General features: G+C 46.6%; 1 protein-coding gene across 1 annotated transcript in view; it reads right to left on the reverse strand.

Annotated features, from left to right (window-relative positions):
- Positions 1-24,904, reverse strand: part of KIF7 (kinesin family member 7) — a 295,905-nt gene that overhangs the window by 261,488 nt on the left and 9,513 nt on the right. Inside the window, exons 2-3 of the mRNA XM_078683208.1 lie at positions 24,550-24,750; positions 9,594-10,011 (exon numbers count right to left, since the gene is read on the reverse strand). Coding sequence (XP_078539334.1) covers positions 9,594-10,011; positions 24,550-24,750 — 619 coding nt within the window. The remainder of the gene's footprint in view (positions 1-9,593; positions 10,012-24,549; positions 24,751-24,904) is intronic.

Below are 24,904 nucleotides of genomic sequence, written 5' to 3' on the forward strand. Positions count from 1 at the left end.
ATGGTTGTTTGCACCTCCTGCTTAAATCCTGAAATGCGTAGCCACGCATGTCTTCTAAGGGGGACACTAGTGTTTATTGCTCTAGATGCAGTGTCTGCTACATCAAGAGCGCATTTGATTGAGGCATTTGAGATTAGCTTACCCTCTTGTATAAGGTAATTTACCTGTGCTTTATATTGGTCAGGTAGATGTTGTAAAAGTGTTTCTAACTGATCATAGTGAGCCCTGTCGAATCCTGCGAGGAGGGCTTGTGTGTTAGCTATACGCCATGTATTGCTAGCTTGTGCAGCTATCCTCTTGCCTGAAGGGTCTATTATCTTTGATTCTTCATCAGGAGGTGGTGCCTCACCTGATGTTTGTGAGTTTGCTCTTTTTCTAGCGTTTGAAACGACTAGGGAATCCAAGGGTAGCTGTCTTTTAATGTAGGCAGGAGCAGGTAATGCATTATATGTAGGGCTGCAAAAACAGCTATTACTAAAACTTCTGCGGCTCCAGAACGCGACAACCAGGCTGGTTCTGAATATTCCAAGGTTTGAACCAGTAGCCCAAAAAGTGAGAGGCCTGCACTGGCTCACTGTAGGAAAAAGAATTCAGTTTAAGTCAGCTTGTCTAGCTTACAAAACACTGCACGGTTCAGGCTCACGCTTTCTAAAAAGAAACTTACAACCCTACGAACCTTCCAGGACTCTAAGATCCAGCAGTGCTAAGCTCCTCATGACCCTCAGATTCAAACAATTAAGGTGGGGGGGGGGGGGGGGGGAAGCTTCATAGGTAACAGCAAAAACTGTTGGTGAGAGCAGCGCGAGCAAGGCGCTGGGCGGTGTGTTGTGGAAAGCCTCATTTTAAAAACTGCTTTGTGTTTATTTTTTTACGTGTACTGTGACTTTGACAACTCCAGTAGCGTGTGCAATTTTAAAAAACGTATTTTCTGGCGGGAGCATGTAATTTCATCTGCGGGGATACATACACTGTTAGGCTGGTTGTACGAGCTTTCTGGCCCCTTGTAGTGTCCCGGTCCGTCCCCGTTCCGCCACGGCTTTTGTGTGCCGCTTGAGCGGAGGGACGCGACTCCTCCCACCCACAGCATATAGCCTTTAAAAGGTGCCTTCAATTTCGCCGCGCTTGGTGAGAGCAGCGCGAGCAAGGCGCTGGGCGGTGTGTTGTGGAAAGCCTCATTTTAAAAACTGCTTAGTGTTTATTTTTTTACGTGTACTGTGACTTTGACAACTCCAGTAGCGTGTGCAATTTTAAAAAACGTATTTTCTGGCGGGAGCATGTAATTTCATCTGCGGGGATACATACACTGTTAGGCTGGTTGTAGGAGCTTTCTGGCCCCTTGTAGTGTCCCGGTCCGTCCCCGTTCCGCCACGGCTTTTGTGTGCCGCTTGAGCGGAGGGATGCGACTCCTCCCACCCACTCAAAAACAAAACAACTGCCAGTACTAGAAGTATTATTTCTTTTATTTACCAAAGAGCAGCTATGAAAAAAAGCATAGCAGTCTATTCTTTCTTTAATTATTAATTCTTTCTACTCATTTTTTTGTTGTCAGAACACTTTTTCATTTTCTCAGTTTCTGAACAATTTTTTGTGCATATACAAACTTTACAATTATACAAATATATACAATATACAAATTTACAAAATTTACGAAAAATGTCTTCTAATTTCAACACAACACATCCATACCATACCTTTCACACTACAATCACTCTCGTCGCATTCATACATATAACAAAAGTACCTCTGAGGTATCGGTCAATGTCAAACAGAAAGTTATTTGTGTTACAAAAAGTTTGAACAGATTAGATGGGTCGCAGTTTTTTTAGAATTCAAAGCAGTCAAACTTAAATCCTGTATTAATCTAGTATCTCTCAGCACTTTTTAAATTTGTTGACAAAGACCAAAGTGGATCTACGCGTTTCGAACACCCTAATTGCGGGGTTCTCCTCAGGATCAGACCGATTTCTTATGAGTCAAAGTCAAGGTGTCTCCTAGTACTGTTATAGATGTTGTGTTAAACACACTCACAAGTGACTGGTGATCGCTTGGAGTGCCCGGTTGTAGTGGTTGGTTCGCTGCACCAGGCGTTCTTGCAACTCGGGGGCTAGCGATTCAAATGGCCGCTATCTCATTGGGAGCAGTGCACTCAATGCACTTAGTCTTCTTTGGTTCTACCGGTGTGGCGTCCTCGCAGTGTCGACACACAGTCCTTCAGTACGAAATCGGTCTGATCCTGAGGAGAACCCCGCAATTAGGGTGTTCGAAGCGCGTAGATCCACTTTGGTCTTTGTCAACAAATTTAAAAAGGGCTGAGAGATACTAGATTAATACAGGATTTAAGTTTGACTGCTTTGAATTCTAAAAAAACTGCGACCCATCTAATCTGTTCAAACTTTTTGTAACACAAATAACTTTCTGTTTGACATTGACCGATACCTCAGAGGTACTTTTGTTATATGTATGAATGCGACGAGAGTGATTGTAGTGTGAAAGGTATGGTATGGATGTGTTGTGTTGAAATTTTTCGTAAATTTTTCGTAAATTTTGTAAATTTGTATATTGTTTATATTTGTATAATTGTAAAGTTTGTATATGGACAAAAAATTGTTCAGAAACTGAGAAAATGAAAAAGTGTTCTGACAACAAAAAAATGAGTAGAAAGAATTAATAATTAAAGAAAGAATAGACTGCTATGCTTTTTTTCATAGCTGCTCTTTGGTAAATAAAAGAAATAATACTTCTAGTACTGGCAGTTGTTTTGTTTTTGAGATTTACATAGGCTTAGCCTTACTGGAGAGGAGCCTAGACCCTGTTCTGTTCCTCCCACCCACAGCATCACTTCCGGGCTAGGCTCTACTAGAGTCAATGTGCATCCGGCCGCGCAGCGGGCACGACGATGGCGCGCCGAAGTCGCGCCTAAGTCCAGCCCGTCTGCGCCCGTCCGCGGCCGGACTGCGGCCAAGGCCAGTTATGCTGCCCCATCGGGGTCCGAGCCGGTCAGAATCAGTTGGTCTAGGCAAGACTTGCTGGCCTTCGATCTAATAGGGCAGTGCAAAGCCCACTCTCTCGATCCTGAATCGTTCTCAGAGTCGGTTATATGCCCAGACTGTGGAAGATGGTGGGATATGGCCGACCCTCCACAAGAGGCCATAGCGAAGGCATATATAGATCAGCCGGGCAAAGGTCTCAGAGCAGGACTTCTGAACTGTAGATCGATTCCCAAGCATAGCACTGACATTTGGCTCCTCTTAGAGAGCCAGGAATGGGATGCCCTGTTCCTAACTGAGACTTGGTTGAACGAGCAGAATTTGACAGCCAATTGCTCTAGCAGTACCAGAAGGCTTTTCTATGTGTTTTTCTAACCGCGAGGATGGTAGGAGAGGAGGAGGCGTGGCCTTAATCTGCAAGGACTTCTATACCTTGTCATCCGCCTCGCCAGTTCTAATCCCCGGGGTGGAATGTCTATACTTCTGCCTCCTTCTCAATCCTCAATTGGCTATTGCCGGGCTGGTGGTTTATCGCCCCCCGGATTGCTCAGACAGTAGCACTTTGCGACTTATTGATGCTATTGCCCAAAGCTCGCTGAAGCACGACCACTTCTTAGTTGTAGGAGATTTTAATATCCACATTGATAGCCAGGAAAGTTCACAGGCAGAACAATTCGTGGCCTCATTAAGTGCGGCGAATCTGATTCTTCAGAATAAAGGTCCCACACACAGAGCAGGGCACACACTTGACCTGATATTTGCCACATTTAAGGATATATTGATGGAAAAAGCACAGCCATTGGCCTGGTCAGATCATTGGCTTATTCCCTTCTCAATAGTGGTAGAAGGCATAGTGCCCATTAAGGGCAAACGCTCGTATCTCAAGAGGCAATGGAAAAACCTTACCCCGGATATTATGGGCCCTATTCTGGCGCAAGCTCCGCCCCAAATTTACTAATAATGTAAGCGCTGATGCGCTGGCTTTAAATCAATGGATTGGAGATATGGTGGAACAAGTGGCACCAGCTAAGAGGATGATGTCGCAGAGAGAATCGCCCACAGCCCCGTGGTTTACCGCCGAATTACGGCAGGAAAAAACAGCCTGTAAAAAGTTGGAGAGACTCTGGAGGTTGAGCTATTGCCCCTTAGCTAAAATACAATATAAAGATGCTATTAGATCTTTCCATAAATTGATTAAAAAGGCAAAAAAAAGCTACTTTGCGGCTTCTGTCCAACAGGCAGAGCATTCTAGCAAAGAAGTCTTCAAAATTGTTCGGTCCTTTTTTAAACCACGCTGCACTGAGAGAGAGATCCCCCCATCCATAACACTCTGTGACAAAATCTCTCTCTTCTTTGCTAATAAAATACAGAAAGTCTACGATTCTTTCGGGCCGCCCAAACCTATGGTCAAAGAGGAAATAGGGAGCGAGGGCCCGCTGACAGCCCCCCTTGGGAAATTTCAGCTAATCCCATTGGATACGGTGAGGCAAGAAATAATACGCTGTAAATCAGGCTCGCCCGAAGATCCCTGCCCTCCCAAATTATGGGGACTGTTGGCAGATTCAATCGCGCCAATTCTGCAGCACATCTGGAATACCTCCATATGCACTGGGGAGTTCCCAGAGGGTTGGAAACATGCCACCCTTCTACCCTTAAAAAAGAAGCCAAATGGAGACCCGGAGGATTTGAATAATCTTCGTCCTATCTCCCTGCTGGCAGCCCCCGGAAAAATGCTGGAGAAGCTAATCCAGCGTCAGCTAAATGCCCATATTGAGGCAAACAATATACTACATGAAACCCAGTCAGGGTTCAGGCCCGGTTTCAGTACTGAGATGGCGCTGATTGAATAGCCGAGTCACTAAGATGGTCGTTGGATTCAGGAGAGTCGGCTATGCTGATGCTCCTGGATCTATCGGCCGCATTTGATACCGTGGATCATGATAGGCTGGTACATCGGCTTACAGCAATTGGGTTGCGTGATCAAGCACTTGGTTGGTTGCAGTCCTATTTATCGAATAGAACACAGAAGGTTGCACTAGGCCAATGCTCCTCGAGGCGCAGGGCGTTGAGTTGTGGGGTCCCACAGGGGTCGGCTTTAAGCCCCTTACTATTCAATATCTATCTTGCCCCACTTTTTACACTCATTGCCAACTGGGGAGTCACCGCTATATCATACGCGGATGACACCCAGTTGGTTTTCCCCTACTCAGAAGTGTCAGAGGTGGCCTTTGCGCGCTTCAAGGGCTGCCTCCAAGATGTGGCAACTTGGATGAATACAAATAAGTTGAAATTGAATCCGGGAAAAACGGAAGTGATCTTCCTTGGCAAAAGCACCCCCCCCCCCCGGCAAAATTATGGTGGCCGGCTGAGATGGGGACCCCCCCACCCCCAGCTACTGGGCAAAAAACCTTGGGGTAAAATGGGACGATAATCTTTCTATCGCGCCTCAAATCCAGCAAGTCACCGGATGCTGCTTGAGTAAAATGAGGAACCTCCGACAAATTTTGAAACTACTGCCTGAGTCCTGTCGGAAAACGGTGATCCATGCCACAATTACATCGAGGCTGGACTATGCCAATGGCCTGTATATGGGTCTTCCTAAATATCTGACCCAACGGCTGCAAACTGTACAGAATGCGGCGGCTAGGCTGCTGAAGCATATACCGTTTAAAGAGCACGTCTCCCCCATCTTCGTTCTCTGCATTGGCTGCCGAAATCCAGCAGGATTAAATTTAAAGCTCTTACACTGGCCTTTAGGGCTCTGCACGGTTCATGCCCTAACTATCTGAGATCACGACTCCCTAGATACACTCAGACCCGCTCTCTTCGCTCGAATGATCGGGTTTTACTGAGTGTGCCACGAGTCAAAAGGGCAAGACTGGGCGGTCGGACTTTTTCAGCTAACATGGCTCGACTGTGGAACACCCTACCACTTGATTTGCAAAGGGCCCCGTCAGAACAGAGCTTTAGGAAACAGCTCACTGGATCATTAACTTTGCTCGCTTACCGGGCAGTCTGGCTTTGTTTTGCTCTCACAGCGCCGGGATACCTCCTAGTTGAGGGAGCTGTTCGTGCTATAGAAAATACAGTATTATTATTATTATTATGGAACAAGTTGCCCGTTGAACTGAAAAACAGCCCCTCATTGTGGTCCTTTCGAAAGAATCTAAAGACCTGGCTTTTTTCAGCTTAGCTTAGTTTGGTGTACCAGCTCTACCTTCGTGCAGTCTAATCTTTGGTAGCGCCAAGACGCCCTCGGGCATTTGCGCGCTTTATAAATCTCCCAATCAAATCAAATCAAAATCAAATCAGGCCTGTACTTTTCTTCTATTCTTGGGTTTATGATCCTAGCTCGTACAGGATCTTTAAACACTTCTTGGGCATGCTTAATGACCCCTTTAATCATAGGTAGTATTTGAACTGACTTTTGGGAGTGTTCAAAAGTATCCAACAAAAAATCTTCTTCTGCCTCATCTGAGTGCACTGTGACATTATGAGAGATGGCAGCCCTATTGAGTAAATGTCCAAAACCAATATTGCCTTCTGGAGGAGATGGTTTGGATGGATATGTATGTGGGTCAGGGATATCTGGTACATCTTGTGGGTTTGGGTACTCCCAGTCTGGTGCATCACTTGGGTAGGGAAAAAGCTCATCTGGGTCTCCCCCGTCCCCATGTATACTCATCATCATTCTGAGGAGGTGTCTGTGGAGGTGAAGAATGAGGTGGAGAATTTTGTGGTGAATTTACAGGTGAATTTTGAGGTGAAATGTTTAAAGGAAGAGGAGGTGAAAGAGAAGGTACAGGAGAAGAAGGGTCAGAGGTGATATGGCAGAATCCTTCTTCTCAACAGGCACTGAAGTTGAAGGTGCTGTATCTAGCTTCCTCTTTCTATGTGGCATAGTAGAAACATGTCCTGTTTTTGGATCGATGAATATCCTTTTTTGCAAAGGATCAGGTCGAAAAAGCTCCTCTTCTCGAGGAACCGATTTCGGCGCCAATTTTTTCGGTTCCGGGCCCGGTTTTTGCTTGTCTGTAGCCTTAGGAGCTGGTATAGAGTCATTTGGCGTAGTTTTCGGCACCAAAGGTAATGTCTTTAGAGTTGAGGGCTTGGAGGCATCGGAAGCAGGTTTCGGCACCGAAGATTTCGGGCTGGAAGCTGGTTTGGTCGGCTTGAGAGCGTCAGAAACAGGCTTCCTTTATTTCGGAGCCGTCTTGTCTTTAGGAGTCTATGGTTTCTGAGCGTTTTTCGGAACCGGGACTTCTTTCGGTTTCAGTGCCGAGGGAGCTGGTAGTATTGGCACGTGTGGTTTGCTCGGTATGGAGCTACCAGAAGGCTGTAATATTTTCTTCAGAGCCAGGCTCGATGGCGGGGCTTTTGAAGCAATGTTGTGGTAGCGACTGGGCCCCGAAGGTGGAGTTTTGACCTTTGCCTTTGGTTTAGATGTTGGGGCAGGGGAAGTCGTACTCACGCGTTGACCTGATGGTATGGAGTCATCGGAGTCGTCTGCCTCAGATACGATCTGGAGATCATTAGAATCTTCCTCCGGGACACATGGACCTTCGTCGATGATATCCACTGGTTTCGGAGCTGATCTCTGCAAGTCGCGTTGACGGGCCCTCCGATCTCGAATGGTCTTCTTGGATCGAACGGATGCACAAGCTGTACAGCTCGACTCGTCGTGCTCTGGTAATAAGCACAGGTTACCCACCTTGTGATGGTCGCTGCGTGGAAAATTTAGCTCCACACACGGGGCATTTTTTGAAAGGCGTCCTTTCCATGAGTTGTAGGCCTCACCGCGTGGGTAGGCCCAATGGCCCGCGTCGATGACCGGAATCGAGCTGATGAAGTAGAGTCTATGGTTATTGATGTCGAAAGTTGTCTGGTAAGGTTTTATGCGTCAAAGTACTTGGAAAGTAGATTTCGGAGCGGAAAAGTTGCATCCGAACCCAGTGGTGGAAAAAAACAATCCAAGGATGGAGCCGATGCCCATGCACACTATCGTCCAAGGGAGGAGTCACCTATCTCATGACTACAAAGACTTCTTCCAAGACGACAACAACATGCAATCATCCGAGCCCAACACCAGGTGGCGATCTAATGCACAGTGGAAGATCTGCAACTCATATGCCTCGAACAAAAGCTTTTGGATGTGCAGGGCCAGCACTGCAGTCCAGCCGCTATATCTGCCAGACTGTTGTAGTTCGTCCGCCCTTTCCAGGCAAATACTTCAATAATGACAGCAATTTAGGTTATTCCAAGGAAAGCAAGACAGGGTTGGTGCTTGATCGGGGTAACCACTCTAGCCACACCCGTCACTTATATAATCGGAGAATGTTTACTCTGTGAATGTTGGCTGAAAATAGAAGATAGAGCTGTTCCTGCCTAGCAGAAATGACTGGTAGGCAACCCAGGTCATTGCTCTTTCCCTGGACCTTGTGTATTGCAGACTTGGACTCCTCCACTCAGTTGTTAGGTCGAGCCTGGGCAGCGCATGCGCTGCTCTGCGTGACATGCTGTATTGAGGTAGGGACTTGTAGCTCCGACCACATTTGATATTGGCTTGTGTCATTGTCCAATGTAAACTGTGGCTGTTCATCGCGGCCAGGGCGACTGACGCTGGAATCTGGGGACCACGGTTCGATCCCCGGCTCCGGCGGCAGGTTAGCCCAGCACCATGTGACTCTGGGCAATAGCTCGCTTAATCTTCCCGACGGCCCCCAGCGCCTAGAGACCCTAACGGGTGATTGTGCGCTTTACAAATGTGGATTATTATTATTATTATTATTGGTCAAAAGGCTTAGTAGCCATGGCAACACCCCGTTAAGTGTGTTGTTGCTTGGTAGACTTTATTTACAGCCTGCGAGCACTATTTTCTCAAATAGCTGTAGGCAGGACACGCTCTCTCCTAAGGCTTTATAAAATGTTATTTAAAAAATGTATAGCATGCATTTGCAATGCCATAGGTCTCGCATCTGTGAGAGTTTAAGCTATTGGCATTGTAAATGACAATGCCTTTTATCTGTTTTAAAAACAAAACAAAGGCATTGTCATTTACAATGCCAATAGCTCACTCTCATAAATGCGAGACCCATTGCATTGAAAATGCTGGTTAATCTTTAGGAGTAAGGGTTCCGTTTTAATGCTTTACACCCATGCTTGGCTCTAAGCAACAATTATTAAACCGATCTGAATCAAAGGTATTCAGGAAAACCCCACCAAAAAAACCAATACCAGAAATACAAAATCATATATATTTTTAAGAAAGGAGAATTTGTTTCAATGACTCTCAAACACACAGATGTTGGCACACTTTTCATGCATTTCTGTCACCATCATGGCTACAGTAAAATCCTTTGAAATATGCAGACACTTTTCCATGCAATTCTGAAGAATAAATAGTAAACTGCTGCACATAATGCATTTCCGCAAAGTATACAGTACAAGTTACCATTACAGACTGAAAACATTCAGTACTAATAGGTCAATATTTAGGTGGAAAAAAAAAACTGTAGCACAAAAATGGAAGGCGAGATTGCAACACTCTACCAAGCGAGGAGCTAAATTACTAGAACAGGTACGCTCTGCTCCTAGCTCAACTCCTACCTTGTGATTTTGGAATCCCTGTATGGTATGTGGCTGCTTTTTCTTTTCGGATCCCCCAAGGCACTTATAACATTGCCCAGAGCCAGAAGACCTGAGTTTATCTGGATGCTTTCCTTCAGTCGTTCTCCTGTGTTCCCAGTTTTCAGAATGCGCTCTGACCCTGCCAAGTCCACAAAATGAAATTTGGATGTCAGCACCTGCCCTGAATCTAGCATGGGTCCATGTTCTCCAAGCGTAAGTTGGGCAGTGCGACAGGTTGCCCTTCGTTGCTCCATGGTGACAGTGAAGATAGTGTGGGAGCGGCTGGACTTTGCATTGATCCGAGTAGCCCCAGTATGTTTTGCTGTATTACCCATTTCCAACAGACTTAACACCTCGTCCAGCCCCTCCACTTCAATTTCTTTAACTCCACAGAAGACTGAAAGAAAAAAAAAGTCAGCAGGATTGGATGGTAGACATTAGTTCTATATTAAATCTATAAAGCTGTTGAATGTGGCTACTTTGTAGATTACATCAAAAATTAACCCAGCCAGGCTAACTGCAGGAGAACCAATTTCTTAAACCTCCCATATGAAGCATGATGTTACCTTTACTCAGCATAATGCTAAACAGTATAAAATATTTACCATTTGTGGTTCCAATATATTAGCAGTCTGTCAATCGATGATATGTGTTAACTTACATGAAGTCTACAGTTAAGGAAAACATGGACAATATATTAGGTTTTGGAATCTCCAGCAATTAATTAAAACTGCACAAACAGGAGGAAAACCAAAAAGTATACGCACTTACAGGAGAACTGCTCTTAATGAAAAGTTTATGTGGTACTTTTCAGAACATATATGTTGATGTCGTCAGGACAGTGAGGTGCTATCTATTCTAGATGAGCAGGGGGAACGTATACGTGGAAGATCGGTTCCTCAGCTACTACACTGACTTGTACGCATCACTTATGACAAACAGGCCTCGGCTGACTACCTTTCTCATATCTCCATGAAATGGCGGTCCGATGCATAGACAGAGTAGCTCATGGCACTTCTCCGTCCCACAAACATTGTCACAGCACTGAACGATATGTCTGGTGGTAAAGTGCCTAGCTCAGATGGCCTGAAAGTCGTCTTCTATAAGGCCTACCAAGATAAACTCAATCCCTATTTGGCTAATCTTTGAGAAGATAGTATGCAATGGTTCCATACCCTCAAATATGCACAAGCCTTCACTGATCTCCTTGCTTAAACCAGGCAAGCCACCTGATCATTGCTCGTCCTACCAGCCTCTATCACGCGTAAACACAGACACAAAGCTGTTTGCAAAGGTTTTAGCTAATCCTTGCTCCCGGGAAAAGTGAGTCCGGAGCAATTCAGCTTTATACCTGGCTGATCTCTTATCTACAATCTTCGATCCCTCTTCTGAACAATGTCATGCATTGACCCTAATGTACACGCTGGGGCAATTTTTTTAGATGCAGAGAAAGCTTTTGATTCGGTTGAATGGAGATTTATATTGTTGGTGTTGCGTCGTGTGGGAGTCGGTGACATCTTTCTAAAGCTGGTCCGAATTCTATACAAGGCCCTAATGGCTCGTGTTCGCATTAACTGTCTAGTGTCTGCCCTAACTGCAGTCACCAGTACATCCGGGATACAGGGTGGAATCTCTCTCTGCTCCTTAGAGAGGTGGTACGCTGCAAAAAACTAGCTCTGTTTATGGTATACCACTAGGTGGTTATACTGTGCACAGAGTCCAGAGTTTCCCCCAGAAGTGAATAGGGCACAATGCAAACCCAAAATGCTCCATTTGTGGTAGTGTGGGTGAGCAGCCTTAGGCCTAACACAGAGGAGTGTAAGACATTTATTGCACGCACATTGACCAATAACTACACAATTCAAAAAGGAGATCCACAGATTTGTTTGAGCTTTATTTAAAGACCAAGAAATTTGTAAAAAGGTAAGTACGTTTTTCAGGAAAAATACTTTAAAAATAAAATTCGACACAGTGCACTATTGAAACAGTTCAATAATAACCTATGGAGGAAAACAACAATGCTATTTCACAGGTAAGTACCCAACCTATACTTCAAGTCTTCAGGGTTAAGGTCAGCAGAGGGCAAGGTTCAAGTAAGCGGCACAGGGGAGGCCAGGAGCAGAGTTCACATTTGGAGATAGGTCCCATGCGTTTCAATGGAGACTGGTGCCGCTTGAAGCCACGCTGCTTGAAGGCAAGTAAATCTGTTGCAGGGGGCCAAGCTTCATGGGTTAGAGCAAGCACATGGGGGGGCCACAAGGCAGCACCAAACATACACCACCAGCGGCATAGGGGCAGCCGGTTACAGGATGCAAATACAGCGTTGGGCGCTAAATGCTTTTCAATGGAGGAACTTGGATTTAAAGACAGGCTGCAGGCAGCAAACTGGAGGCTACACGCAGGAGACCAATGACAGCAGAGGTAAGAGGAGAAGCTGCAGGTCGTAGAGACACCGTCAGTCGAGCTCCTCATGGCCCAGGGGCTTTGTGTGGAGGGGTGTTCTCGGACATCAGATTTTCTTTCCTGAGCTGGTCACGGTTGGGGATAGCCTTCAGATTCACGCTGCAGGCGACGTCAAATGCTGGACTTGGACTCAGGACCGCTAGGGAACCTTTACTGGATGGGTGGGGCCACCTGGACACAGGCTGGAGGTGCAGAGTGGTCAAGGATTGCGGATTCGGAGAGCACCAGAGTCCTTGTTGTTGTTGTGGACAGAGCCACTGTCCTCGTGAGTTCTGGTCTAATTTAGAAGGCAGGCAGTCCTCCCTGCATTCGTGAAGGTCGCTGACTACTGGACAAGCATGGTTTCTTTAAGATTGTGAAGGGCTGCAGACAGGCAGTTAGGGCTAGGGCCAAGTCAAGGCATCTTCAGTCTTCTTCTGCATGACGTCTTCTTTGTCCTTTTTCTTCGTAAGTCAGCAGGAACTAGTTTCAGTGTCTGAGGGAGCCGTCTAAATACTAGATTATGGGGTATTACGGGGAGTAGCAGGTAGGGGCCAATGGGTACCTTACATGGGGTGACTACATCCATGATTATGCCACACTCCTGTGAGAGGGGGCATGGTCCTAGCCCTGACAGAAGGAGTCCCCTGCCGATCATCTTCACCACCTCTTGTTGTAAATAATGATCATCTTCAAGATGGCGGGGACTGAAAGGTGTATTTGACCATGCCTCCTTCACCTTAGGGGTAGAGTTGGCAGAGTGGGCACACCTCCTATTCTTCCTAGGTTTTCCGGCCAAAAGTAGGGGTGTAAACTGTGGGCTGCCATCTGCTGCAAGCAGCAGAAGCTGGGGGTCGCATTACAAAGGCAGCAGGCCTTTGAATCTTTTCTCTCGAGCACAGTGTACATCCTGGGAGAAGAGGTGTGACACCTCCGCCCATGATGTGCTTTGTTTCTGGTCTGAGAGAGCGGAGGCTCTCGACCCAGGGGTCCAGAAACATGTCTGGTGGTGGTAGGCTGCCTAAAGCCAGTCTGTCGCCACACCAGGGTCGGTAGGTTTTCAGGGGGCACCTCTGAGATGCCCTCTGAGTACATGTTTCAATAAATCCCCCACTGGCATCAGTGTGGGTTTATTGAGAGGAGTAGTGTTGTGTATCGATTTAGATACCGTATATAGGTTTCCGATTTATGTCCTTATATAGGCACAATTCAAAATGCCCTTATTTAGGCATAGAAATCCAACCCTTATTTAGGCATGATGCATGCTAACCGAATACAGACATGGTCACGTACATCCGTCCATCCACGTCACGAGTTCTTGGAAAACCAGACTCTTAAGACTTTGAGACTTCCCCTTGCTTGGATTATTGATTTCTCAAAGAACTCATTTATTATGCATGAACATCTATTCCTTAGGAGTTCATTCATGACGTTCCTCTGCCCGACTTTTACTGCAATACTGGCATTCCTAAACACCTTCAAGGTATAAATATACCTTCACTTGCCATGGCAAACCACGGCACGGTTAAGCTGCATACTTGCACGATACAGCTACGCGGCTCGCCACAGCAAGTTTGGAAGGAATTCGAGTACCCGCCTGATGCACTGACCAGACACCGTCATCCTCCTCGCAGAGAATCCAGCTCCAGTGTTTCTGACTCCCCTTGCGGGGTATTAGAAATCAAGCCTCGGAAAGAGATTCCAACCTCTCTCATTCTAAGGTATGGAGCAGACTAGAACCTAGAGGGACTCTTGGCAACACTAAACTATAGCTAGCTATACTTAGAAAACAGCATCTACTTTTTACCTCGTACTACGTTTAGGTTAGGTACACTGGGGGTAGGACTATTTAGAAGCACCAGATGAGTATTCACATTTTAGCCTGTACTATTTATGTATGTATTTTTATGAATATATGTCATAGCTACAAACCATGCTATTGCAGTATTATTTTATCTTACTGCTAACGCTGTACGTATTATACTTCACATTCTGTCTTACAATTGCAGCCGTTCATATCTCTTGCACGAGAAATAAAACTGTTCAATAAACCCTTTTATTGAAACGCCCGTCTATCTATTTCTGTGTAAATGCTGTAGAAACGAAGCATGCACGATTGACTGAGTGAAACGATTATCTATTGTTTTCACGATTGAGAGAACTGTTCCGATTCTAAAGGGAAACAAAGTTGTCTCTTCTATGCGGTTGTCAGAAACTAATCCCTTGTTTATTCGAGAAGTTTCTAGTGACCTCTGAGTTAGCTGGCACACACAAGTAATTAAGTTTAATGTACTCGATAGAGACATACTGAACTCAGTCCTATGTCAAAACTATAGTGTATATAATTACACTGCGCAGAGCCTATCAGGGATATAGGAACTACACTACAATAGTTTGGTACCAAACACTCGAGTTCAGAGAAGCCATCATGGTGCTGGAGAACTCGAGTTGTTGACTTTTCAGCTCATGTACCCTCTATGGCTTCCCTGGCACTTACAATATCAAAAAAATGACTTAAATATTATAGGCAATTGCAAAAAACAACAAGTGATGGACTGAATGTGGATCAATGTCACACACTCCCCCAGTCAAAAGATCTGGGCCCAAATCCATCGTTTTTTTGCACTCCACACCACCCTGGGTCAGATAATGGCTTTATGCAAATCAGCTCTGACCCTGTTGCCCCATGGGAACAGTCCAGTCCGAACTACAACAGCCATATCTTTCCCAGACCGGAATCAAGCATCCGAGGACCGGACCGGTTTCGAGGTCACACCTCTCTTCAGCCCGGCTAGCTTGACTCCAAGTGGTGTGGAGTGCCTGGGACCCACGTCTGGGCATCCCCAGCGCACTTAGGGCGGCAATTGCAAAAAACAACAAGTGATGGACTGAATGTGGATCAATGTCACACACTCCCCCAGTCAAAAGATCTGGGCCCAAATCCATCGTTTTTTTGCACTCCACACCACCCTGGGTCAGATAATGGCTTTATGCAAATCAGCTCTGACCCTGTTGCCCCATGGGAACAGTCCAGTCCGAACTACAACAGCCATATCTTTCCCAGACCGGAATCAAGCATCCGAGGACCGGACCGGTTTCGAGGTCACACCTCTCTTCAGCCCGGCTAGCTTGACTCCAAGTGGTGTGGAGTGCCTGGGACCCACGTCTGGGCATCCCCAGCGCACTTAGGGCGGCAATTGCAAAAAACAACAAGTGATGGACTGAATGTGGATCAATGTCACACACTCCCCCAGTCAAAAGATCTGGGCCCAAATCCATCGTTTTTTTGCACTCCACACCACCCTGGGTCAGATAATGGCTTTATGCAAATCAGCTCTGACCCTGTTGCCCCATGGGAACAGTCCAGTCCGAACTACAACAGCCATATCTTTCCCAGACCGGAATCAAGCATCCGAGGACCGGACCGGTTTCGAGGTCACACCTCTCTTCAGCCCGGCTAGCTTGACTCCAAGTGGTGTGGAGTGCCTGGGACCCACGTCTGGGCATCCCCAGCGCACTTAGGGCGGCAATTGCAAAAAACAACAAGTGATGGACTGAATGTGGATCAATGTCACACACTCCCCCAGTCAAAAGATCTGGGCCCAAATCCATCGTTTTTTTGCACTCCACACCACCCTGGGTCAGATAATGGCTTTATGCAAATCAGCTCTGACCCTGTTGCCCCATGGGAACAGTCCAGTCCGAACTACAACAGCCATATCTTTCCCAGACCGGAATCAAGCATCCGAGGACCGGACCGGTTTCGAGGTCACACCTCTCTTCAGCCCGGCTAGCTTGACTCCAAGTGGTGTGGAGTGCCTGGGACCCACGTCTGGGCATCCCCAGCGCACTTAGGGCGGCAATTGCAAAAAACAACAAGTGATGGACTGAATGTGGATCAATGTCACACACTCCCCCAGTCAAAAGATCTGGGCCCAAATCCATCGTTTTTTTGCACTCCACACCACCCTGGGTCAGATAATGGCTTTATGCAAATCAGCTCTGACCCTGTTGCCCCATGGGAACAGTCCAGTCCGAACTACAACAGCCATATCTTTCCCAGACCGGAATCAAGCATCCGAGGACCGGACCGGTTTCGAGGTCACACCTCTCTTCAGCCCGGCTAGCTTGACTGGGGGAGTGTGTGACATTGATCCACATTCAGTCCATCACTTGTTGTTTTTTGCAATTGCCGCCCTAAGTGCGCTGGGGATGCCCAGACGTGGGTCCCAGGCACTCCACACCACTTGGAGTCAAGCTAGCCGGGCTGAAGAGAGGTGTTACCTCGAAACCGGTCCGGTCCTCGGATGCTTGATTCCGGTCTGGGAAAGATATGGCTGTTGTAGTTCGGACTGGACTGTTCCCATGGGGCAACAGGGTCAGAGCTGATTTGCATAAAGCCATTATCTGACCCAGGGTGGTGTGGAGTGCAAAAAAACGATGGATTTGGGCCCAGATCTTTTGACTGGGGGAGTGTGTGACATTGATCCACATTCAGTCCATCACTTGTTGTTTTTTGCAATTGCCGCCCTAAGTGCGCTGGGGATGCCCAGACGTGGGTCCCAGGCACTCCACACCACTTGGAGTCAAGCTAGCCGGGCTGAAGAGAGGTGTTACCTCGAAACCGGTCCGGTCCTCGGATGCTTGATTCCGGTCTGGGAAAGATATGGCTGTTGTAGTTCGGACTGGACTGTTCCCATGGGGCAACAGGGTCAGAGCTGATTTGCATAAAGCCATTATCTGACCCAGGGTGGTGTGGAGTGCAAAAAAACGATGGATTTGGGCCCAGATCTTTTGACTGGGGGAGTGTGTGACATTGATCCACATTCAGTCCATCACTTGTTGTTTTTTGCAATTGCCGCCCTAAGTGCGCTGGGGATGCCCAGACGTGGGTCCCAGGCACTCCACACCACTTGGAGTCAAGCTAGCCGGGCTGAAGAGAGGTGTTACCTCGAAACCGGTCCGGTCCTCGGATGCTTGATTCCGGTCTGGGAAAGATATGGCTGTTGTAGTTCGGACTGGACTGTTCCCATGGGGCAACAGGGTCAGAGCTGATTTGCATAAAGCCATTATCTGACCCAGGGTGGTGTGGAGTGCAAAAAAACGATGGATTTGGGCCCAGATCTTTTGACTGGGGGAGTGTGTGACATTGATCCACATTCAGTCCATCACTTGTTGTTTTTTGCAATTGCCGCCCTAAGTGCGCTGGGGATGCCCAGACGTGGGTCCCAGGCACTCCACACCACTTGGAGTCAAGCTAGCCGGGCTGAAGAGAGGTGTTACCTCGAAACCGGTCCGGTCCTCGGATGCTTGATTCCGGTCTGGGAAAGATATGGCTGTTGTAGTTCGGACTGGACTGTTCCCATGGGGCAACAGGGTCAGAGCTGATTTGCATAAAGCCATTATCTGACCCAGGGTGGTGTGGAGTGCAAAAAAACGATGGATTTGGGCCCAGATCTTTTGACTGGGGGAGTGTGTGACATTGATCCACATTCAGTCCATCACTTGTTGTTTTTTTAAATATTATAGGGGCATATCTGCTCATGCATATATGCCCACACCTGTGGTATAGTGCACCCTGCCTTAGGGCTGTAAGGCCTGCTAAAGGGGTGACTTCCCTATACCTTAGGCGGTGCTAGTTGGCATGGCACACAGTCAGTGTGCCATGTTGACTTTGTCATTTTGTCTGCAACAGGGCATGCATGCTACAGTGGCAGTCTGCACGGCCTAGGTGAGGAATCCCTAGGGGACCTTATTTAGCCCCAATGCCCTAGGTACTCGGGTACCATTTACTAGGGATTTACAGAGAGCCTGAAGAGCCAATTTTGCAAAAGCCAGGTAAAAGGTGGGCGTGGGGGGTGGGGGGGGAGGGGAATACTGTAACAGAACCCCATTTTCTCACATATACTTTGGCAGCTATTCTGGATAAATTGGGACAAGTCCCTCATATTTCCCCTTACTGCTGCTACGACACCCATACCAACCGAGTTACCGTTCACATGGACTACTGATTTGGTCAGCTACTTGGGCATTCAGGCCCACAAGGATCCGGAGGTAGTGATGTGTGAAAACTATGGAAGGGCCGTACATTGTCTCACAGAGGTGGTGGATCACTGGATTCCTTTACCACTCTCTCTCTATGGTCACATAGCCATCATGAAGATGGTTGTACTTCACCAGTTTTTGTTCCTGTTTGCGAATATTCCTATACTATTACAGGTGCGATGTTTCGGACTCTGCTCTCCTTGATGGTGCGCCTGAAGTGGGCCGGTAAACAACCTTGTGTACAATGGGATACACTTTGCCTTATGCGGCTGGTGGCCTTAATGCGTCTGACTTTGAGGCATACTACGGGACGGCGCAATTCATATGTGCCCATTATTTTCAGCACAGGGCACCGGATTGGCAGCATCTTTGGTAGGAGCGTGACCGGGCATCCCGTTTGTCACTGTCCCTTTTCTTAATTAGCAAGCCAGTGCGCTGGTTTCACATAATAGATCCGGTGGGCACCACTCGGTACCTCCTGAAGAAATCAGCAGATATGTAGCAGGCGACCTTGCTTTACCCCCTGCGACTTCCCCTGGAATGGTGCAAGTGCTTTCCGCTGGGACAGGAGCAAGTGCTGTTTACGGCACTGAGTGAACTTGGGATACAGAATATGGGTGACTTTTTCGAGGACATGGTGCTTTGCTGCAGACCTTGCTTAATGGTAATTTGGCTGAGCAGTCAGATGTACCCGCCCTTACCCATCTATTACAGTTGACGCCGCCAGAGCGAGCAATATCGGCGTTATATGCTTTATCGCAGTAGGTCAGGCAGCCTCCTATTCCTAAAGCTTGCAGTGACAGTCAGGAAGACTTGGGCACAGATATCACTGAAAAGCAAAAAACCTACTGCTGGTCTATAGTCCTCACTATTTCATCGATATGTTTGACATCGACTTGTATTATCTACCCAATTTAAGATATTTTAAATGCACCCCAACCAGATTATTCCGATATGGTCTTAAAGACTACTCTTGCTGCCCTCGTTGTGGCGATAAAGACTGTTTGCACACGTAGCATGGTACTGCCCTGGTGTGCAGTATTTTTGGCTTAAGGTATTCAAGGTTTTGGGAGAGATCATGGGGGATGCTTTGGCCTGCACGCCGCTTGTGGCCCTTTCCTTTTGGGTCATGACTGATGTTCCGCAAGCTTACCAGCGACTTGCGGCGCTGGGTCTCTTATTGGCATGGCGTAGAGTTGCAATGCGCTGGATGAAGGGACTAACAGTGACAGAATGGCATACTGCAACACACAATCTGATGCGCAACATTATCTTATGCAGCCCGGCTGTTGTCCAAGAGATATACGGAGCCCATACCAGGAGTAGTTGACTCACAGGCGACACGAAACAGAGGGGGAGGAGGATCTGGGGAATGTTGTAGGAGTGTCCCTCAACAGTGGAAATACAAGTTTCCTCCTGGATGTGGGGGGCCAGACCGTGCTGTGGCCTGTGTGGCGGTGGCTGTCAGCCCCTATATTCCTGCATGGAATGCCCTTGCATGCCTGATTATTACTAAAAGGTTCTCACTGGAGTTTAAGTCTAATTTATGTTCACTGGTTACTACTGCCGTCGCCATTCCATGTTCTTATCTTTTGCATATTCACTGCTGCTATGTCATTCCACTCTACATTTCAATTATGCCTACAACACATATGTAATCTTAGTGTGCCGGTCTTCTACATCTAGTCTGTGCCGAAATTTAACTTACTTTGAAGCAAACTGTTAATTTTCTCAAAATGTAAGTAAACTTTAAATAATACAAATTCAGACCTAAAAGCTGATGGAATTTAGCTCCAAGCATTTGGTGAACCACCCAAAAAGGACTGCTCATGGTTTTTCCCCTGTTTGAAGGAAGGGTTTTCGGGCAGTAGGATATTGAAACTCTGAAACTATCTTTGTCCACCATCTTTGGTAGTTTGTGTCAGAGTTGGACTGGGAACCAAAAGCCACTGAGGGAAAATATGTTCAAACCTGCCCTGCGTCTCTCTCGCTCTGTCCCTCTCACACTCACTCACCACCCCATGCCTGCCATAATAAGATGGAGAAACTGACAAAAGGTGGCAGCAGTGGTCCCTGCCTTGAAACTGGCCTCCAAAGGCTCCAACCCACCAGGAAATGCATAGAGGAAAAAAAGAGGCGGTGTGGGCCTTGGTTTGTGGGCAAGATCGTTTGGAGTTTCTGAATTTAGCATTATGTAGGCAATGCAGACTACTTTGAAAATCCAGTTGGGCTCATTAGAATGTCCTCCAAGACCAATGAGTGATGTGATTTAAATTAATTTAGCAAGTCATTAGTCGAACTGCGGCATGTAGTGCTTGCTGTCTTCAGTGGGGTCAGGCATAATTTGGGAAATCCTATGTGCACTGGGCTGCCACTGCGACATTTTAATAGCGCAAGGGATTTTACTATTGTTCACCTATGTTAAGAAAGAGGTGTAATGCAAAACAAAGGGAGTAGCTCATTTAACAATGAGAGTCTAAAGTCCAGTACTGCGAGTTCAGCCGCGACCTGCGAAAAGCCACAATTATCGCTATTCACAAAGTTGGGAAACCCCCAGGAGATTGTGCCTCGTAAAGACCCATATTGCTACTAAAAGTTTAAACCACAATATTGGCAAAATTGCTGGCCTCCCGGTTGATAAAATTGATTTCCAGGGTGGTCCACCCAGACCAGTCAAGATTCATGCCGGGGAGAAACACCGAGCTTAACCTTAGGAGACTGCATGGAGTACTCAGTAGAGCGCAGTTCATACAGGAAGACACGTAATCCTGTCCCTAGACACCCGTATTCAAAGTATTAGTGAAACTGGGATTTGTCCAGTAGTTCATCGGCTGGTGCGACTTCTCTACTCCCAGCCTATGGCCCATGTGGCGGTAAATGGAGAAACCTCCAGAACCTTTCCATTACGATACGGCACCCACCGGGGATGTGCGCTTTCCCTCTCTTATTTGCACTAGTTCTACGGCCGCTTGCTGCATGGATCCGTATGTGGGGCCTTCGCTGGTCAGCTCAATGGGAAGACAGAATATCACTCTATGCGGATGTTATTCTCATGTATCTAGCAGATCCTTAATGATCCCTTGCCAGGGTCATAAATATAATTGAAAATTTCTGCAGAGTATCCGGATACACAATAAACTGTGCGAAATCGCTAGCACACATACTGCAAGGCTACTCGCCCCCAGTGCCCAAAGATGATGAACTCCAAAATAACTACAGATTTATTTTATTTATTTATTTTATTTGAAAAGTTTTATGTTTTCATAAAGCTGGGTATTTTTGCAACCACAGACTGAACCTTATCCTATATTAAAAACCTTCTTCCACCTCTAGAGAGGTGGAGGACGGACATTCAACATTGGCGGTCGTTCCTGCTGTCTCTGCTCCCTCGTTTCATGTACGCCCTCCATAACGCGCCATACCTCGTCCCCGCAAAATACTTTTGAACAATGCTGCTGACGCTCTTGTGGGATGGAGGATTGGCATGGATCATGCTCAAAAAGTTATCACAAGGGTGGTATGAAAGGGAAATTGCCCTAACTAAAGTACAAAGATACTACTGGGCTGCACAACTAACCACTATTAATCAAAGCGTAAACTTACCGGATGACGAATCTTCGGCCTGGATGGATCGCCTGATGATGCGCCCGGCAGATACCTAAGGGTCACGTCACTTCCAAAATCACAACAGAACCCCACAAATATAACAATTAAGCTCTGGCACGTAGCCCATAAAGCGTTAGGATGGGAAAACAAACTGAAACAACCCACCCCTCTATGGGATGCAGCGGCCCTAGGGACGCTGGGATGACACCCAGGATTCGACAAATGGGACCTAGTAGGACTGTCCAAAATCGGGGACTTGTGGGTTCAGGGGGCAGTATTCCCCTTTGCGGACCTCCGCCGGGAATATAAATTAGCGGCCTCTGAAATCTTACGTTAACTACAGATTAGACATGCATTACAATCCGCCATCCCGGCTGGGGACGACCTGTTATACCGCAATATTAACCAATATTACACAGGGCAATTAAGAAAAACACACACAGGGTTGTAATATTGCCTGTGATCTTCCGTGGGGTGCTGCAGTTTTTCTGTACCTGCCCTCTGCTGCCCGAGTTCCCCGGCATCTAAAATACCTGGCATTTAGCTCAGGACAAGGCATTGATTGGACACAAGCACAGTTCACTTAAATACTCCCCCCTCCCCCCACCCACCCACCTCTCCTCTCAAAGTGGAGGTACGCCCAACAGTTCAGTTTGTTTTCAGCTCTTTGCAGTTACTCTGTGAAAGCGTTAAGATTGTTCCACAAACCTCAGCCTGCTTCTCAGTCTCTTGTTACGCTCACAGTTTTCAAGCCTGGCACTCACCAGCGCTGTGTTGTCCAAGATGGTGTAGGAGGATGCTTGTAGCTGACCTGCTCTTGCTGTGCCAGCAGTGTAGGACTGTGATCGCTGCTTAGCACATGAGGACATTTCAGTGTAACGCCTCACATTACAGCGTGCATCTTTGGCAGTAGCAGCCGCCATAGAACAGGTGCAACAGGATGCTGGATGGTGGTACTGCCTCCTGGCTCGTATTAAACTTGTGGATGTCTTTGGCTGTTGCAGCCTCCAGGACGATCATGGCTCCCGCCCAGGTGGTGATGAAGTGTTCAGTCTCAGATGCTAGCAGCATCAGTCTCTCAAATAATGGCAGCCTGCTGATCACAAGCAATGCGTAAGTCTTGATGTTCACAGCAAGAACTATTCAGGGAGACGGGGACACAAAGGTTGCTCTTGGCTGTGCTCTCTTGTAGTCACTTGCTTTCTCTGGTTATTCCCCATGCGGAGAACACACTGGGCTTCTCCTGCTGAACAGCCTCTATCCCACCAGGGTCAGGCACACATTGCCCCCCTATCTCAGCATTCAGGCAGGTTTCTAGGCTCTAGGAAAACCCTCAACTCCACCAAAAGAAAATGCAGGCTTGAGATGATGTCCTCTTACCACTGGGAGGCTGACTGTCGTGCAGGCACCAGCCCAGTTCATGCAGCAGTCCTTTAAGCACTCTGCAAGGAAGATAGGAGCTGGAACAAAATAGGGTGGTTTGGATAACTTTCATAAACAACAGACAAGGGGTGTGTCTGCACAGTCTAATGTTTCAAAACGATTTAAGGTGATTCTCTTTCAATTATCATTTTCTGCAAGTTCCTCACACACAGTCATTGTGCTAGGCGATGGCTGACCGCAGAAGGCAATTATGCTGGTTCCAAGTAGAAGATCCAAAACAGGGGCACAACAAAATTTGAGATCTCTGCAACCAGCTCTCATCAGCTTTCCTGAGGAATTAATCGTGGACAGGGGAGGGTCTGTCTAGAAACATCCTCACCTTCAAAAACAAACTGCAGTCCCACACCCTCTATCCTACAACCTATCAAATGGTAGTGCTAAGGAAGAACTAATCAGCAATTTTTTGCAAAGAAGGACCTCACTGAATTTATAAGAGAAGTCCTATCTCCATCCTTATTCACTTTCGTGTCTGGGTCTAGACCATCCGGCAACAGAAATGCAGTCAATGCACTTCCACTGCCACTCCACCTTGTGTCATGCTAAACCAGGGGGCATCTAAAATAGGGCATATTTTTCCCAAGGCTTCGACTCTCACTATACAGAGTCCTACCACCATACATGTGTCTCAAACATACATGCATACCGAACGTCAGCACAGTGCCTGGTGTTCATATAAAAAGTGGAACTTTACACAAGAGGCTTCTGTAGAACCCCTCTCTTGGACAAAGAGAAAAGGGTTTTGTCTGACAACAGAGTCACAAGAACTGAAATTACGTTATGTGGCCTACTCAAGGCATGGGCAGCTGTCCTATGCCCACTATAAGTGCACGCTTGGTCTGCGCTCCAGGTCACACAGCAGGTTCTGGGCCTCACATTACTAGGAATAGATTAACTATTCCTAGTAGAGCTATATTAACGTAACACCAGAACTAAATAAAAAGTCTGGATACCAGTTTCACACGCACTGGGCAAGTGTACTAGCCTGTTTCTCACGCAGGATATATTCTTGCCCCAACATGTCTTTTTTTAAATAATTCTCAATAGAGTCAGTCATGACCGCTAGGCCAATAGCTGTGCAGAGTGACTTGTTGTGGAGTATAAAAAAAATGTTTCGGAAGCCAGGACTGCTACAAGCGTACACCTGTGTTTGGAGTACAATGTTCGTATTTATATGTGTGCGTTGATGATTCATAAATTTGTACTTGTAGACTTAAGACCATAGGGTAAATACATGCAAAAATGTATTACTTACTGTTTCACAAAATTCAAAGTAAATACGTACAAACATAGCTAAAATGGACATTAAAAATATATAAATAAATTCAGATGAAAACTTACAAAAAATGTAATCTATCATATTAGGCCCCTTATTTATAATTAGAGCTAACATGGCCATTACCAGTGTTTCCTTTGTCATCCTCTCGGATCTGAATGTCCTTACGAGAAGTGTCCACCTCAAGAAGATCCTTGAACTCCTCCTTGTACACTTCCAAGTAGGAAACTCGGACAATATAGTCTATTAGGTCCTTCTCATCAATCAGTTGGAAGATCTCGGCCATTGCACGAGGTATAACACCCTGCTCATCCTCACAGATGGAAGCTGGAAATAAGGAAAGAGCAATCAATGCAAAGCAGACTCTCTGGCGGAAACACAGTATGTAATCCTTCCCATCAAATACGCTTTATATTTTGATTTGACTTCCTATAATGTTTAACATTCAGTTTTATACTTGGCTTATGTCTAAATATTTTCT

Source organism: Lissotriton helveticus, chromosome 3_1 (genome assembly GCF_964261635.1).
Source record: "Lissotriton helveticus chromosome 3_1, aLisHel1.1, whole genome shotgun sequence".
NCBI classification, from domain to species: domain Eukaryota; kingdom Metazoa; phylum Chordata; class Amphibia; order Caudata; family Salamandridae; genus Lissotriton; species Lissotriton helveticus.